Genomic DNA, 19,412 nt, shown 5'->3' on the forward strand with positions numbered 1-19,412 from the left:
TGTCCCCAGGTGACATATTCAACTGTCCTTTGTCCTTTGAGACAACTACACTAGAGATGGTAGCCTTACTACGTTATCACATTAAAGTCCTGATCCCTATACAGGGGCTAGATAGTAAAAACCAATGGGGTGAACTGAATAATGCCAGAGGGAGTAGCCCATAGCCAAAATGGATATGGAGTACAGAAGGCCCAAAACCTGCTTTAAAATTAAAGTATTTTTTTAACTTTTTTCTTCTATTTGTCTACTCCCTCTACGTGATTTAAAAAAAAATATCTGCAATATAGATATATATAAAATAAAAAAATGTCCTATAATATTTATATTCATTTTTAACACTTAATTCTTAATGGAAAAGCAGAGTGATCACATGCTGAGCTTTCTCTATGTAGGGCAGGTAATTATTTAACTATACAGCAGACACCTACCATCAATACTACGCTTGCCATCAGTGCCACCATCTTGGCTGTGATTGTCCCCCCCCCCCTTCCTCTTATGCCTGGTGACCACTTTTTGGCTTTTAATCACACATAAAAATTAACATAGTCCCAATATGATATAAATGAAAATGTCAGGTGTTCCCATAAAAATTACACCTTATCCATCAGTATAGATTGGAAAAAAAGAAAAAGATAAAAGATTTACATGATTTAAAATGTGTTAAAACCTACTGCATATGCTGTAAATTACGTAATCAAAGAATAAAGGGGATGAATTATTTAAACTGCATAGTAAAACAAAGAAAGTAAGAAAGTTGCACAAATTTGTTATTGGATCCATTTCACCGCAATTGGATTATTTTCCAGCTGTCCAGTACATTGCATGTTTTACTAACATTTCTTATTCAGAAAACAATCCTTCACACATCTCTTTAAACAGAAAACTAAAAGGAGTGAGGGGGGGGGGATAAAATGGAAAAGCAACGATAGAAAACAGCTGCAGCGGCAATATGGCAATATGTAGTATGTGCATTGCTTATGTAACAATTCTGACAGAAATCTTTAATACATGCAAATCAGTGGAAATATTCATTTAATGACATATGTTTTCAATGTTCAATATCAACTGGTAACAACCTAAATATGTTTAATTTTACTTAAATGTTGCGCTATGTGTGCCTCATCAACAACAGAAAAAATGAATAAAATGGACACACCTACTGCTAAGGTTACATAAAATACATTTTCCATTCACTGCTGGTTATTCTTTTTGTATACATTGTGTGGGTATAAATAAACTCTAATACTTGTCAATATAATTGATGTCATACTTGTACAGGATCTCATTACCTTGGAACAATCCACGTTTCCATGGTGATACATTCAGAGTATAGGAAGATGATGTACCAGGTTTGACGGTTATTGTTTGGGATCCGCCAATAATTGGAATGTCTGACACCACCTTCATTTGAATAAATTAAAGCAGGTATAAATACAAGCTATAAAATAAAACTGAATTCTATCTTAAATATCAATATCATTTTATGACATAATGGATAGGAAACAACGCTCACGGACAGAATGGATAAGCTATAAAGAGGCATCCGTGAACTAAACAAACATCATCCATTGTTTAACTCATGATACTGCATAAAGTAAGAGAGAATAGCATCTGCCTGTGCAAATAAAAAAGGAATAAAAACATTTATGTAGATCATCTTTTATATAAAGTGCACGTAATCAAACAAAATAGCCCTAGTTTAAGAAAAACTGGAGATCTTGGTATCTTTCCAACTACTACATGTACAATACTAACTGGGTTTGAATGAAAAGATACATCAACCCCTGTAGGTAGTTCAATTTTTAAAAGAATTTCTTAATAATGTAGTTGGTCCATCATTTATTAGCACAATGTCACACACATAGTGCAGAAAGTAGCCCAATCATAGTGCAGTTTATATTCCTTTGATGGAAGCTGAAACATACATTTGTGAGCACAATTTTCCATATTTACTTACATCTGTGACACAGACAGGGGCTGGATATGTCAAATATGGCTAATAAGGAGGAATTCTTAGAAGAACTTGGAAATCTGAAAATCTTCCCCACAGCATCATTATTTGTTTGGGTGGAGTTTGGATCTGAAAGATTCCCTGTTGGCTGGGCAAGTTTTATATATTACGGTATATCTTTTTTGCAATATGCTTTAACAACTGTCTGGATCCCTAAGCAGGTCAAAGGACCATAAGACCCTTTTAAATATCATGCATTGCAGACATTTAGCATGGGTTTGTTCTATGTACCATGTTGGAAGTCCAATGGTCTAGGGACGAAATGTGTCCTATTGTCTTTGGCACTTCTTGCTCAATCCATAGGATGAGCTGAAACTAGAGCTGGTGATACAAGCCAGTCCCCAGTTCTTCTGACCAGAACTCATAGGGTCTTGATAGCTTCTTAACGGTATGGGGTCTTATCTTTATATGATGAATTTGTGATTTTATGTATTATTTACCGTACTAACTTTTTGTGGCAAGTATAATGTTTGGTTTTACCATCAAAACTTTGCTGTGGCAAGAAAATAACAAAAACTGTATTCCCTAGGCAATACAATTACCACTAATCTTATAGACTTGGTTTACATTTTACTAGTTTTGCATATACTACAGAAAAAAAGTTTTGGGCCTTCATTTGTCCCCCAGATAACAGCAGTGCCCCTGTGGGATGTTGATGGGCGAGAGAGAGAGATCCTCCTTTCTATAAAACGTCTTAGCTTACATTTCTAGCAGATGAGCTTCTAAAGGGTTAACCAGAATAGGAACTTTTGAAATCCTGGGTGTTAGAGATTTTTGGCTGGAAGCAGTGCTTGATATCCTACTAAACTTCTTTCGAAGCACTGTAGTAGAAAGTAGCACATCCATAGAAGCACCTTCATCAGCCGTTGTACAAACATAATATGGAAGTTACTAAGGTGTTAAAGATTATAAAGCAATTAGAATAAACAAGAAAAACTATCAATTTGAACAATAAACACAATGGCTAACTTATTATTTCAAGTATCTGACAAATATTCTAAACCTTACCTTGAAAGTCAATCTGTTGTTGGTATAATTGGGTACCATAAGGACTTTCTGTGTAATTTGTCTTACTTGGCAATCTATCACGATATGATCAAGAGCCAGGGGTTCTTGGCCAATACCTCTGAGGCCAAATATATGTTCAGTACCATCTGTTTCATTTTGAAGAATTAGTTTACCCTGTTAAAATGGGAAGGTGTTAAGCCTTTGGCTGTAAAGTTTCATTTTTTAATTTCCAAACTGCTCCTTATGAACAATTAATTTACCGAACAGAAAGAACTGAATTTTGGATGTTCTTCATGGTTTGGTTTTACATTATTGCCAGTAGCTAAGCAAATAGGAATATACATTCATAAAGCTAGTGTATATTTTATTCCGATTTTAATTCATGGATCAAGAATTCAAAGAATTTAAACTATAATCCATTAAGCTTCACAGGTATTTCAAAACATAAATAATTTGGATGCTATTTAAAAATAATTTGTATATTATATTATTTGTATACTGTATATTTTTGGCCTTTGGACAAAATACTCCTAAAATGTACAATGAGAACATTCGGTCTGCAATCCTGCCAGAAGCACTCCGGAGTGAACTCCACTAAAGTTGGCTGGCCAGTATGCCAGTAGGAATCCGCCAGCAGGCATACATATTTCATGCAATAAGCAGATAAATGATAGAAAATGGACAACTAAGGAATTGATTATCCATTAGTAACACTTCTCTATACATCCATGCGTCCCATTCATGATAACAGGACACCTATTTTATACATATTCATATACATATACACATGGGGAATTGTGCAACATTTTTCAATCTGGCATAATGCTCCTGTTAAAAGAAAACAGGATATATATTGTAGAACCCTCAGGTAGGTTATGAAATGTTCCTTTTTAGAATTACTGTTTTTGAAATCTTGGCCACTTTCAAATTACTTCCAAAGTTATGTAAAAATGGAATTTCCTTTATTTTATGTGGAAATTCCCTATTGTAATTGCAATTGGGTAACTTTTGAGGGCTAAAGGGGGAGCATCATTTTAGCTGTCTTTGGGTCTTTAGTATGTAGAAGCATGTCATTGTTGTTATATTAAAGATAAGAATCTCATCTTCAGATAGTAACGGGCATGTGATTCCATTATCTATGGAACCAGGAAGTTAAAGCAATAGTTGGGAACTGGATCTTTATCTGCAGCTCATATTTGTATTTAGCTGCCTGTTTCTCTGTAAATAAAAATGTAATCCAATAACTCCTTTAAGATGCAAATAATGTTTCTTGTAGAAAATATTGCAATATAAGTGAATTTGTGATGTTCTTGCTTAGTCACGTCTTTGTCAAACACACTAGCCATATATCAAAGATCGGAGGATCAAAGAAGATAAGCTGGCCCAGGATATGGACATCTGCATGTCCGGAAAGTTTGACAAAGGCCTAAATAGGCGAAAGGTCACAAATTCATTCATATTACCATATTGTCTACAATAAAATATTATTCAATATACAATAAAACATTTTTTCAATGCTTGGATTACATTTTGATTTACTACAATTGGGGTGGCTACCCTTATCCAATAGCGCCAATAATTGATTGAGGTGTGGGCGCACACCCTGGAATTTGCCTGTATCTGGTTTTGAAGCTCATATCAAGCCGGGGCCAATCTAACAAAAGTTATCTTTAATGATACCAAAACATGGCTCTTACTCTTAACCAAAGATTGAGGTATCTGAAGAGACACTCTGCTCATTTGCAACGGATGAAATTTCACATGGAGGACCCTACCTGAAGTTGCTGGTAGTTTTATGGGTTAAATTCTGCCATGCCTTTAAGGATTACACTGCCATTGTCAGTGCAAGTATTTTTATACAATTTTTATAACAAAGATCAATTGAAATAATTGAAATTTCTTATTACATATTAAAAATAAATTTTAGATTATTTTCATCCCACGCTAAAGGTGCATAGTGTTTTTTTGTTCTAACGAAATGTTAATTGCTAATAAACAGCTAAAAAAATACTTTTTGTCATTGCTTCTTTTCATGGGTCACAATACTTACAGTGCTACTACTTTCAACAATAGGCTTAAACATTAAAGGATAATGAGCTTTTTCTCCTGCTGGGATATGCAAGAATGGAGGACCATAGAATCGATCTCCTTTAAGAATGGCTGTCAGTTTCCAGACTTGATGAGTCATATTGCTCTAAAAATAGAAAAAAAATTATGTTTACTCCTAGGAACCCAAAACTCAAGAGCATGCTTAGAAAAAGAAAATGTCTAATGATGGCTATGACACCAACCCAGACACACTTTAATTCTTTTACATCTAGCTAATGATGTGGGACAGATCGACAAATCCTCATTAACACTGCTTTAAAACACTTGATACAGTATACAGTGTACCAGTCAATATTATTTTTTTCATCCATATAAAGTCATAAAATGTTAGCTCTAAAAATAATTAATAGAAAAATAGAAAAATGTAACTTTATTACACCAGACCAAATAAGAGCTAAGTCTTCATGGATGATTATGTAACAACACACAAAAAACATGCTGTATGCATATGGGGGATGCATTCACAGAATGGTTAATAAGTTAATTAAGAATCTTTCAGATCATTTAACTTGCTCTGGGGTTTGAACAAATAGAAACCTTGCATGCACTGTATTACAGAACAGCACAAAATATGGAAAAAGAAAGGAAATGAACCAGAAAATGACCATAATAAATACACACCAAAGTATAATAATGTAGAGCAAAGTGGCACATAAATGTACAAACTAAGTAAACACAGAAGGGTAAGAAGTCCAGAAAATAAGATGAAAACATGTTTAATTTGATGTCTTGCGTCTAAATATGAAAATAGTAAATTTAGCCACATCTAAGATATAAAGCTAAGTGTATGTATGTATGTATGTCGCTAAAGGAATCTGCACCGTTGAGTTTACAATTACCAAATTTTGCACAGTCACTGTCTGTGACTCAGGGAGTGTCATAGTTACAGTTTTGAGACGAAAATTTCACCACTCGCTTTCCAAAATCCACTTTTAACCACCATACACAGGAGCCATTGTCTGCTACTGGCAGAAACAGACACTCGAAGAGTGTCAGAGACAGACAGTCACTGAAAGAGACTGCCAGAGATAGACAGTCACTGAAAGAGACTGCCAGAGACAGACAGTCACTGAAAGAGACTGCCAGAGACAGTCACTGAAAGAGACTGCCAGAGACAGACAGTCACTGAAATTGACTGCCAGAGACAGACAGTCACTTTGTGCATGTTGCTCCACATTATTTAATAATGTCACATGCTTAATTAATTAGGTCCGTTTTCAGGATGTGCACATGGTGCACTTGACTTAATGCTGTTGCGACAGAATTGTGTTGCATATGAGTTATAAAATTATGTCTGACAAAATGCAACCACAACATAATTGAGTCACACAGACAAAATAATTACACATGAAAGACACTTTTATATACAAACCAGGACAAAAACTGGCATACACACAATAATAAAGTATATCTGCACCAATGTCTTTTTGCTGCTGGGAACTAAGACCCCAAACTTGGTAAAATCAGACCTATTCACACATAAAATTACAAATTCATTTACTTTTTCTATTTCAGAGATAAATCCAGGATTTATCTCCTATGCTTTAGTTTCATGGATATTGCATTGCATAAGAGAAAGAGAGTAGGTACGTCTCATTTTACCATGCAGGCACTCACTGACATAGGGCTCATTCAGGTGGCAGTGTGCGTTGGGGACCAAATCCCGGGGGGTTAGCGCTCCTCACCACTCCATAGGAAGAAAAGCGGTCATGCCACAAATCTGCCAAAATATGGGACATATTTGGTGGCACAATGCACGGACACAGAATGTGTGCACACCGCATTGTGTCCAGAAGTCTTAGGGGGCCATGGTCTGATCGCAATCATGCACCATACCAGCCTTCGGATGAGCTCTTAAAGGAAACCTGTCACCAGGGACCTCATTTTTACTGAAGACAGGTTACAGAAGTCCATTACAGCTGCGTTGCAAATAGGCCTTTCTGCTTTCTCTAAGCATTAGCATTACAAAATAATTGTGTGTAATAACTTACATTACACCCTAACAGAAACCTCTGTGTTTTCCTAAAGGTTGGTCTTTGGTTTGGATGCATTTCAAAAAACAGCGTGTAACTTGTGTGTACTGCAGACTGCTCAGCTCTTGCCCCCCCCCACCTTTGAGCTCAGATTTCTGACAGAGAAGGCATTCAAATTTACCTATAATCAGAACTCTCCGCCAGGTCAGACCTAGTTTAAACAGGTCTATTCTGGCAGTGATTGTGCCCAGATTTACTAGGAGGATGGATCAAGTCTTAATAAATTCCCGTTAATATTTTTATCTGTGATTTTCAAAGATTTGATTAGTTCCATAAATGAAAAATTAATGGGATCAGAAATCATCAAAGATTTTATTTTGCTAATTATGCATGCCCACACCACCTCCCTCACAAGGGCTGTGAATTCTCCTGGAGCGTTCTGTGCTGCTAATTATAATTATATTTTATTTTCTAGGTGATCCCGGCATGTCAAGACTAGTGATGGAAAGCACCGAGATTAAGATTAAGAGGAGCAGATCTGAGTATTTATAGGTTTTTATTTGTTTTTTTTAGAGAAGGTCTCTACTCCCTGCACTTCCTGCTGCTGCTAGATTACACAGGCAAGGGGAAGTGGGAGAAAGCAGAGGGTTGGTTATGACATTTTATGTCATTTTAACAGCCTGTGAATCTGAGGGCATAATCAGAGCCCCTCAGGCTCATAAGCATAATAAAAGTTGTTTTTAGAATGAAGGGGACAATGGATAACAAATATAAGAAGCTTACCACAGTCATGTTGCCTGAATCTATGAGTAAATGTTTATCAAACTTTTATTTTGATGGTAGATTTTTTTTTAAATGGGTGACATTATTTTAGTTAGAATTAGATGAGAGTAGTCTAAACTTGCATGGTTTGCATGAAAATACAAACTTAAAATTCATGCAGCACAATGTTTAAACATCTAATATTTTGAAATTAAATACTTCATCAACAGCAACAGATATAAGTCCAGTCTTCAAGATGGATACATTGTAATATAGACCGGTAATGAAGCCATGTGGTGTAACTTACTATTGGAATATCTTGAATCAGTGCTTCACAGGCTGGGGTAATAAATTCCAATTCTGTTTCAGCGCTGCATGGGTTGACGACACATTCAATCATAAAGACTCGTACATCATGAGAGGAACGTAGCAAAATTTTACAGGTATAGCAGCCAGGTTTCTCAGGGACAAATTTCATTGGAAGTAAAACTCCTTTTTCTTTATCTGCACCAAAACAATAAATAATTACACAAGATACATTACCCTTCCACATAATATCCAATGCAAATTTGGCAAGAACTATGCAATTTATCTTGGTTTGTCAATGCAGAACAGAATAATTCATTTAATAAAACTATATACAACACTAAGAAAAATCCTGGTTTTATTCAAGCCAAGTATACTAGTTTTTATCCCTTGTTTACAGAGAACTGTAATAAATTATGTTGACCAGTAAATAATAAATCTTGCGTCGGGTATACAGTCCAAGCCGTGTATGGAAGAAACATTTTTACAAATATAAAGTAACACAACAATAACATTGATTTGAGTGAACATTCAAAGTGATATACATCAAAATATCTACTGTATATCATCTATAGCAACTGATCTGAGTTCAGCTTTTAGTTTGTAAACAATACTAAATATACAGCAAATGTACAGCAACAAAGTTCTCACTTAATTCATCTTATCTACATCTAACTTAGTGTATCTTCTGAAGATACTCAACTCTACAATGCTACCAAGATCAGCCAATAATATGTGGTTAAAACATTGAGCAAGAAAGTCAGCTTGGTAATATTGATGTACTGTTTGATATATTTATTGTTATTATACTTTTACACGTAATTCATTTTATTCCTCTATACTGAACTCTGGCAATACTGGGTTTTTGCACTACACAATGGACATAGCTGCTACACCATGGACATGGATCCCAATATCAGCTAATTTATTAGTACCTTTTGTTGGACCTCAACCAATCTGATGAATGATCTGTCTTAGGGATGAGGCATCAAATTCTTTAGTCCAGAAAAACCCCTATAACAGTGGTGCCGAACCTCTGGCACAGGTGCCAGAGGTGGCACTCAGAGCCCTCTATATGGGCACCCTTGCCATCACCCCAGGGCAGGGTTCGCAAGATAAAACTCAAGGCCTCTTGCAGTCCCAGGCAGCCGAGCACCCTAGAAGGAAGCTACAATGATAAGCCAAACTTCCTCTCCTTCTTTCTACTGCATTGGTGTCCTCAGGTGCCTATACAATTTAAACCTGTGACAGAGCAAGGAGTAATAAGTTACTGCTTAAATTGTTGCATTGACACTTTGCGAAAAATGCGTGGGTTTTGGTTGTAGTTTGGGCACTCAGTGTCTAAAAGGTTTGCCATCACTGCCCTATAAGCTTTTAGAAATACTGTATATATTCCACTATAATCAAAGATTTTCATAACAATTTTTGTACTGAAAAAGCCCCACTCGACTTATACTTGATAGATAAAAAAATAAAGTTTGTACTCAACCTCGGTGCCCTCTTCTCCCTGCAGTTCCTGGCTGGGCCGGCAGATGCACGTCTATGCAATCTGCTGGCACAGAAACAATGATGGCTACTGACGTCATAGTTTCTGTGCTGGCAGATCATATAGACGTGTATCTGCCGATCCGGCTGGGAACCCGAAGACGTGCTTCAGGGAAAAGAGGACGCAGGGAGTCAGTGTCGGAGGGTGAGTACTAAGTTTTATTTTGAATGGGGCTCCCTGCTGGACATTTTATTAATAGGGGCACTCTGATGGACATTACATTAATGGGGGCACTCTGCCAGACATTACTTTTATGGGGGCACTTTTCAGGCCATTACTTTTATGGGGGCATTCTGCTGGACATTTTATTAATGGGGGCACTCTGCTAGACATTATATCAATGGGGGCACTCTGCTAGACATATCAATGGGGGCGCTCTGCTGGACTTTTTATGAAACAGAGGGGCTGCTGTGGACATTTTATTCATGAGGGGAGACTCCTGGACATTTTATTGATGATGGGGGGCCTACCGGACATTTTATTAGAGAGTAACGGCTGCATTTCCCACCCTCGAGTTAATACGTTTTATCAGTTTTTCGAGGTAAAATGAGGTGTCTCGGTTTATACTCAGGTCGGCTTATACTCGAGTATATAAGATATGTAAGCAAACCAAGTACCTTACTAAAAAGCAGCATCAATAAATATAACTAACTCGTGGTTGCATTCTTGTAGAAAATGACACAGCAAGTAATTTACAGTGTACTGCTTGAAAAAGATTACGGGAGAAGTTATATAACTCATTGACAAAATTTCAGTTTATAAAGCATAAATTGTAGTTGTAAATTAGATTCAGGGCTACGGAATGTGAGGATCACTTGGAGGCATCAATATCTTTGTCTTCCAGGAACTGGATGTGGCTTGGGCCACATGATGAATTAAATTGTCCTCCATCACAGAATTTCAGGGACTGGTAGAGAAGTGAGACTCATTTCAATGTGTCTGATTATGACTCTTAAGGATTTTATACTAAAACTTAACAGAAGTCAAAGTATTGATGATTATTACATGGGATTTTGTACAACCATATAAACATTTGCCTCCGAAGACCAATACTGACCCATTGCTTAATTGGGAACGCTAGTAGATGTTGAAGGTAGTATAATGTTCACAACTATATAATGGCCATAGTGTCGCTGTATTATTTGGTCCTTGTATAGTGCTATTAAATAGTAACTGTATGACTGTACTTATAAGCTCTGTTGCAGTGCTGCAGACTTTGTTGGTGTGATGACCTTTTTTCTGTGAACACCATCATCCATATACAGTAGACTTTACTGTGCCATCTGCAATAAGTTTAGTTCTGGCTTTGTACCTATGTAATATGCTTTTTTCTGGTGCTGTACCTTTGTCATAAGCTTATTTGTGGCACTGCTTTTATACTATTTTGGCACTGTTTGGATTTTTCTACACATTCATTGGGGATTGAGTCCTGAATATTTTGTGACCCTTTCTATGCCCTTGGTGAGTACCATGATATACACAAACAATTACTATATACATCGGCTATTTATCTTAACTGTCTTACTGTGCTCACATGTGTGCCACTGTACTGTACCATGCATGGGAAAAAGATAGAGCATGCTCTATCTTTTTCCGCATTTACGGCCAGACCATGCCTTGTTATGGAGAGCTCTGCTCACCCCTCCGCCTCTCTAGCATGCTGCTGTATGCCCACCCATGCTATGGCTGGACGACCATACGGCAATGTGCAAGAAGCCTTAAAGTAAGACTGGCACTGTTGCCTATTGCACCCAACCACATCTCAGTTTCTGTTGATTTAGTTGAAAAATGAGGCTGGGATCTGATTTTTAATGATAATTGTCTATACTTGGCAGTGTAGATAAATTGGGATTTTTCAACATTTACTTCACCAATAATCATGAGGTTTATCATAATCCATAAGTCCATAAATGTTAAAGCACCATACTAGACACAATAGCAGGCTGTTTCACCGAGGGCTCTGCATACCGTGTGACGTTTCGGAGGTAACGCCTCCTTCCTCAGAGGAATGGTCTGAGGAAGGAGGCGTTACCTCCAAAGCATCACACGGTATGCGGATCCCTCGTCCCATTTTTATTCTGAACCCATGACGACGGAGGTGAGCCCCTGCCTTTCGGAGATCTGATGCACCTTGGTATCTGGTACTTCGGCCACCAGCGTGGACTAGGCAGCACCCAATGCACACTCTCACAGTGTTGTGCCTGATCGCACAACTATTGAAGGTGAGCGCATTACCTTACTAGTAAGGACACTATTGGGTTATCCCAAAATTTATTGCACCATTTATTGTTTTTTCTTCTTTTTAGTAATCTTGAGATTTAAAGGCCACTATCTGACAAACACATTACAATCTTAAATAAAGTATGTAACATAGGCTCATTGTCAATTAATGCTTATATAATAAGCTAAACAGAAAACCAACCATTTCCTGTACATTCTATAATATCTGAATTGTAGAACAGCTTATACCTAAATTCTAAGGCCATGATTAATCCTTCCAATGTATTTAAGTTTAATCCCATGATCAGTAATTTGCACTTAAATTGCTACCATTATCCAATTTAAACTAAATATAATAGAGCATTACACCCTCAAAGTGTAATGTGTAAAATCTTACCTTTGTTACCAGTCTACAATGGCAGAATAACATGTAATCTACTAAATCAATTTCAAAATTACAGTTATTTTCTGAACAATGAAATGTTCACCTGTGTAAATTAAACTTCAGAAAAATAATTTGACAATTTTCATAATATGTCAATGTTATCTAAACCTGAAAATTACACCTACAGCAATATAAACGGCTCTGCACAAAGAAATAGATTAACATTTCAAGGGCAGATTCACAGTGAAAATTTACCATGTGCCATACGTTTTGCCCCCCAGGACTAGTCAGCCAAAATTGCCAACTTTGATGGGACTGACAGTATCTTGTATATACTGGAGTGTGGGGCATTTCCTATAAAAGTGTGAGGCCATCTTTAAAAAAAATCTCTCTCAAATTAAATTCAGAACACTTAGGGGGAATTTGTCATATGTTGGCGCTGATATGATAAAGCCCCCCCTCCCCGTGTCCTGGTGGATACATCAAGAAGCGTAGAGCCTGCTCAATCTCTATGACATACATACATGTCAGGATGCTGTAAAAGACCTCTGGACTTTGCACTCACTTATATTATATTTGTTGTTCTGCTTTCCCACTCTTTTCTATATTTATACTTATATGTATATATATATATATATATATATATATATATATATATATATACTATATATACACTATACTCTACTAGTTACTCTGTGCTGCAATGACTGCTTTTAACAATACACAATGTAAGTAGTGCAATGTATTATGTAAATGATAAAATTATCAAATAGTGTAGTCCCCAAGGAGGACTAAAATAATAATAAGAAAATAAATAATAAGAAGATATTACAACATCTATTTCCCCAAAAACTGAAAATTAAAATAAATAATAAGAATACACATAATGGTATTGCCTCGTCTGTAATCACCCAAGATATAATGGTCACATTATTCAATCAGAGAATAGTAATCCCCATTAAAAAAAAAATATGAAAAGTGGCACCTAAAATTTATTTTAGTTAAACCAACTTAGTCTAAAGCAAGGACTGGCCCTTTTATTAACTGTGTTTATAACTTATCTTCAACTCCTCAATTTCTATGAACAGATTAAAGAGCACTACGATTCCATTAAAAGGATGAAGGAGAGCAAGATGACAAAATGCACATGTTTTTTGTTGTGTGTCAGAGCAAAGTAATAGAATATGAGTGTCCCTGAATAGATGAAATGTTTAAGTGACTTCATCAATTTAAAAACCTTGTCATTTAATAAAAAAAGAGTAAAGGTACGTGTGTGGGGTTTTGATTTTGTTTATGAGCTTAACTTGCTAGCAAACTCTAAACTTTGAGCCTCCTGAATGCATAAAACAAAGCAAACTTTTTGATTATTACTAAAAAAAATATCAACATACATTAACTAATGTTACAATGTACCTATATTACCTTGCTTTTCAGATAGCTGTCCTTCTTCCACAGATACTGGATTATCAGTAACCTGAATTCCTCCAGAAACTGGAATGCTGATTTTCTTTGGTACCTCAAAATACTGTGGCATGCTTACTTCTACATTATAATCAATTGTCTGGCACTTTTTGGAAGCAGAGGAGAATGAAGAAGACCGTAATGAAACTTTTACCTTAAAAAACATAAAAGAAAACTTAAAATTAAAAAGATATCATATATTTTTTAAAAACTTCTGTAACATAATGAGATGGCACCGAAAGTAACTTATAGCCAGAACTCCAGTTTATTCAATTAATAAAAATCTGGTCTTTATTTAATTCACATAAAACTATGCTATAACACCTAAGATAAATTAGGCTAAGGCCCCTTGCACACAAACATATCCTTGACTGGGCTACCAGCGTGGTCACAGTGCTGTGAGACAGCGCGTGCTCACCGCACTATGATCAGGGGACATACATCAGTGGGGGCCGTGACGCGCGCATATCAATGGGCCCTATACATTTGTGTGCATTGGGCCTAAGAACCAAGCTAAAAACAAAACTAGCCTGACAGAAAACCCGAAAGAGAAAACAAAATCTCTCCCATTAGACTGATCAACTGATTTGGCCAACTTGATGACTACCATTGGCTTTAAAATGACAACTCTAGATGACTTTCAGATGGTTGGTTAGTGTTTGTTGACAGCTTCAGGAAGTTACATTCTTTAAGAAGCTGAAGTGATACGAGTTAGTGATTGCAGCTGCATTCTGTATATGTTTGCATATTGCAGTTGATGATACTACATCAAAATATGAATACAGTAAGCAATGCATTGTCAAATTACATTACATAGCAGCAAATTTTTAATACCCCCTCCCAAAAATTGATAACGCATTCTTAGCATGATTTCCTTGACTGAGGGTAATTTTTGTGCAGATAAGGTACACAACCGAAAACAGAATGGTTGTATTGCATATGCATTGTTTCACATTAGCATTTTGTTAACTGAAATACAAATATAATGAATCCATTTGAAGTCTCATAACTCATTTCCATTCAGTTGCCTTTCACATTGTAATTATTTTAAGTCCATTTTGACCTTTAAAACACTTGAAAAATATGGGCAATACAAGACCATGGCAGTACAACAAACAAATAGACAGAAATGAATTAAATAGGATTTAGCCTTTACAGCAGAATATGTGTCACTGCCCTTTCCAGCTGGCATTCAAATTTATTCTAATATATTCTGATAAAATTTTGGAAAAAAAATGATATATATTAGTGTTTGGATCAGTTTTCAAATATATCTCAAAGGTTGACCATAAATATTAAAAAAACTGACAAGAGGCTAATAGCTCTTTGTCAAAATAAATCTAATAGGTATTACCCACTTAACCACTTGCCACTGATGTCCTTTTTGTGTTTCCATTTTTTACTCCCCTCCTTTCAAAAACCATATTTTTTTTATTGAACAGTTCACAGAATTGTATGAGTGCATTATCTAATAGCGCATGCAATGGACTTGAAAGCTGGAAAAAAATTCTAAATGTGGTCAAATCAATAAAAGTATGCATTTTGCGCATACTTGATCAGGGTCAGCCTGATCACGGTGAAACCAAATTTTTAAAAGTATTTATGAAGTATTTATGCATCTTAAAACATTTAAATCTTTTATTGTACTGAGCTATGTAAGGTTTCTTTTTTTATGGGGTCGAGCTGAGATTTCTATTGATACCATTTTGGAGACAGCAAAATTTTGGTCAATTTTGGTCATTTTTTTTTAGGCATTTTTTTCCATTACATGGTTCGCTGCAGGGACTAACTGATTTTACATTATAAAAAGCATAAAGCATAAATGGTTCACACCCATAACCGATGCCTTAACCAATCATTTCATATTAGATGTGGAGATTTGCATGAGGGCTCAGTCCGTAATGGTATACTATGTTTCTTCACATGTCATTAAGATACAATAATAAGGACCCCCATTGACTTTACTATACTTGGTTGAAGTTAATTTATTTACTTCTTTTTTAAAGAAACATTTGATTGTGGTCCCTGCACACACAGCTATTTTTATTTTTCTGGAAATAGTTCAGGTTATGATAGTACACTTTGTAAAATACTTTATTTATTTTCTTGCTTTATTCTCCTTTAGTGAGCAGTGTATAATAATAATAACGCTGGACTGAAGGCTAGATACGAACTTTCATACCATGAGAATATTTAACTTGTAAATTTAGTTATGTTAGGAGATAAAAACAGGGACTGTCTGTCTAGAGTTAAGTAATAAGAATCTCTCATCTGCAAGTTCTAGACACTTCTAAAAGCAGTAAAAAGAAAAGGGGTAAAAAAACATAAACACATTTCTCTAACTTGTCTGGGACAGCCCGATGACTTTAGACATTAGCGGCGCAGGTCCCGAGTCTGCAGTGACGTCTTTTAGTTTAGTTTTCTACTGCTCTCACGCTAGGACCATAGGGAGAAGGCAGATGCGGTTCATTACCGCTGCTGCCGGCTCTATAGACTCGATGGTCACGGTCTGAAGGGGTTAAACAGTGCTGCTGGATCTTATTAGACCCAGTACAGCTCTGATCAGAATTCCCAGCCACAGGTTGTATTTTCCTCTGTAACTGAGGCTCTTATAGATGCCTCAGTTACAGGGGAAAACTTGTAAAAGAAAAAAAAATAAAGTAAGATAAAAAAAAAAAGAGGAAATGTCCTCCAGGGGTCTTTTATGACCTCATGGAGGACATATAAAGTAAAAACACACACAAAAATACTAAAAAAAAGCATCAACATAGTCACCCTGTTTGCCTGAGACTATACATATTGTATATCAAAATACTGAAACAAAATAGAGAATTCATTAATAATGTTCATTTTGAGTTTATTTGAACATATTTTAAAAAGTACTATAAATAACAAACAAAAGCCTTTTTTCCACATTTAACCTCAAATAAAAATGAAAAATGTTGAAACTTTTATTACCTTTTTAACTAGCTTGATGTGTCCCAAAAAAAACACAGCATTCCCTAAAAATGCCCGGTCACTACAGCCTTTTCAGGCTCTTTGTAAATTACAAAGTTTACTGTTATCATCTGCACAATTGATTTATACAACTTGGTTAAAAGTTTAGTTATACCTGAAGTTCCTCATACATGTGAGATGACATGCCAAATGTTTGGTTCTCGCTAATCTCTGCATACAGATTCTAAAAATTCATTAATATGAAAGCTCAGTGAGCACTTGACAGTCCAGCTAGCAAGACAGAATTCAGCAGAGATTTCAGAGTGAAATAGATTAGAAAGGAAAGAGGGAAGCTGATAAGAGCCGAAGTAAGTGGATAAGAAATCACACTGCTTTGATGAGACATATTACAAACATTTCTTCACTTTTATTATTGATTTATGCATAGTCTGTTAAAAAGTTAGTTAACATTCCTGTAATCTAATATAAATACTTTCCATTGACATACCTCTTCGACGCCATCTCCTGCTAAAGCCACAGCAGCTCGCACACTACTACTCTCCAAAGTGCCAGTAACTTTTCTACGTTCATACTCTAATAAAGTCATCTGCATCTGAGCTGCAAGTGCCAATGCCTTCTCCCTCCTTTCATTCACCAATGGAATTTTCAGATCTTCCTCCAGGATGCTATTTTCTTTGCATTTAAAGTAACAGATCTTCTGTGCATCTGTATTGCAAAAATATTGAAAAAATATTACAGCAAAGCTTTACTGATTTACAGTACATGATATTTAGCTATTGTTCAGGATAGTGGTAAGAAAGCAAACAAATCTTCCATCAAAGAAAGAACTGTCAGAAAAGTGGTGACCGAAAAACTATTAGAAGAATTCAGAATTTATTGTTGAATGTTATCTTAAAATTTTAAAAAAGCAAAATGTACAAGCATTTAATAGTATTTACACTTAACTCGATCCCAACCACCTACTGACTTTAGAGTCTGCTGCGGCGTCTATAAACTTTACACTGATTGGTGACTGTTGTAACCTTCAGGAAACTTTATGATAACCTTTCTCTGTGATACAGTTATTTCTGTTATGATCGGCATGGTTTTTTGCAAAAAAAGGTATACTCTGGTTATTTTGTAAAACACTGTGACATGGTGTATCCCTTATGAAAAATCCATCAAATGTTGATCAATGGAGAATACATTGTTTCTGAAAAAATAAAAGTCATATTATATTGTTCTCTAATTTATATATCCAATATGTATAGATACCTACATATATACAGTGGCATAACTTAAAGCTGATGGGCCCCAGTGCAAAGTCTGTGCCAGACCCCCAACTATAATGTATGGTTTATAGTACTAGTCTTCTCATATGGGACAGTGACACTTGGGGCGTTCTTGCCCATTGCCTGTGCAATCTTTAAAAATCAGCGAACATTTACCAGCAAATGTTCACAGTTTTTTACTGTATTATAACTACATATGGTCAGAACTGGCATATTTTTTTCGAACAATTACCTGAGAGCCTGCTGGTCAAGGCACTTAGGTAATTGTGGGACAATAAGTCTGTGATTCTCAAACCAACCAACAAGGGTGGGGCATTTGTATTCATGGATAAATTAGATTACATCAATGAAGCATACCGTCAACTGTCTGATCAGGAGGTATACATCCCCCATCCCCCATGATCCATTTCTATCATTTAGGTAGAAAATTCAGGCCACACTAAGGGTACACTTACAAACTGGCACCATAGACAACTTTATGATCAAATTTCTCACCAATCCACATCCATTTACCCAAGTGTCCTACATGTTACCTAAGTTTCATAAGACTCTTCAGAACTCCCCTGGTAGATCTATAGTAGCATCAACTGACTCTATCCTAGAACCATTCTCCACAGTACTAGAAGAAATCCTTATAGCACAGCAAAAAACTTGCTTGACAATACATTTTTACAGACAACCAGATCTATCTCCAATTTACCTTCAGAGGTTTTTTTTAGTCAGTTGGGATGCGACAATCTTGTACGTATCCATTCTACATTAGAAAGTATTGGTATTACACAAGAATGAAACACCATCTACACAAATGTGCTTTGTGACTGATCATCTTAGGTTGGTTTTACAGGAGAACTACTCCCGGTTTAAAGACCAATTTTACCTTCAGAAACAGGGAAAAGCCATAGGGTTCAGTGGGTCCCCCCATATGCAAATTGTATCATGGATTCTTTTGTGATCCAAAGAGCAACACAAGTTAAATTTTATATTTAATTTCCTTAAGGGCACACTAGACAAGGAGTACACCCAATATATATATATATATATATATATATATATATATATATATATATATATATATATTTATAAAATTCAAGGGTAGGGCTGCAAGTATGAGCAATTCGTATGTTAGTTAACTTATGTGTGGGCCTAATAAGACCTGAGAGTTCAAATGCACTTGATGGTAAATGGATCCCAGACCAAAGACAAAAGCATCAGGGGTGTTCCGATTATATTAGGTGTAGACACACCCCTGCACTCCCCAATGAGGGCTCATAGGTCCCTTCTACCTCGTATTAAGTCCAGGACTTTGGTGAAGTCAAAGCTTCTCAAGGGGAAGTTGTAGGTCAGGATTCTGGTATAATTGGATCCAGGTGAGTCACTGGATAACATTGATACTAAACTTGGT

The 19,412-nt window shown here is 36.0% G+C and overlaps 1 protein-coding gene across 5 annotated transcripts in view; it reads right to left on the reverse strand.

Annotated features, from left to right (window-relative positions):
- The window catches only part of CFAP47 (cilia and flagella associated protein 47), a 381,927-nt gene that overhangs the window by 158,944 nt on the left and 203,571 nt on the right, over positions 1-19,412 (reverse strand). For all 5 annotated transcript variants that reach the window (XM_072135929.1, XM_072135930.1, XM_072135931.1 and 2 more), the window contains exons 45-50: positions 17,227-17,444; positions 13,743-13,935; positions 8,171-8,367; positions 5,070-5,213; positions 3,020-3,193; positions 1,290-1,401 (exon numbers count right to left, since the gene is read on the reverse strand). In XM_072135929.1, coding sequence (XP_071992030.1) covers positions 1,290-1,401; positions 3,020-3,193; positions 5,070-5,213; positions 8,171-8,367; positions 13,743-13,935; positions 17,227-17,444 — 1,038 coding nt within the window. The remainder of the gene's footprint in view (positions 1-1,289; positions 1,402-3,019; positions 3,194-5,069; positions 5,214-8,170; positions 8,368-13,742; positions 13,936-17,226; positions 17,445-19,412) is intronic.

This window comes from Engystomops pustulosus, chromosome 2, assembly GCF_040894005.1.
Source record: "Engystomops pustulosus chromosome 2, aEngPut4.maternal, whole genome shotgun sequence".
Classification (NCBI taxonomy): domain Eukaryota; kingdom Metazoa; phylum Chordata; class Amphibia; order Anura; family Leptodactylidae; genus Engystomops; species Engystomops pustulosus.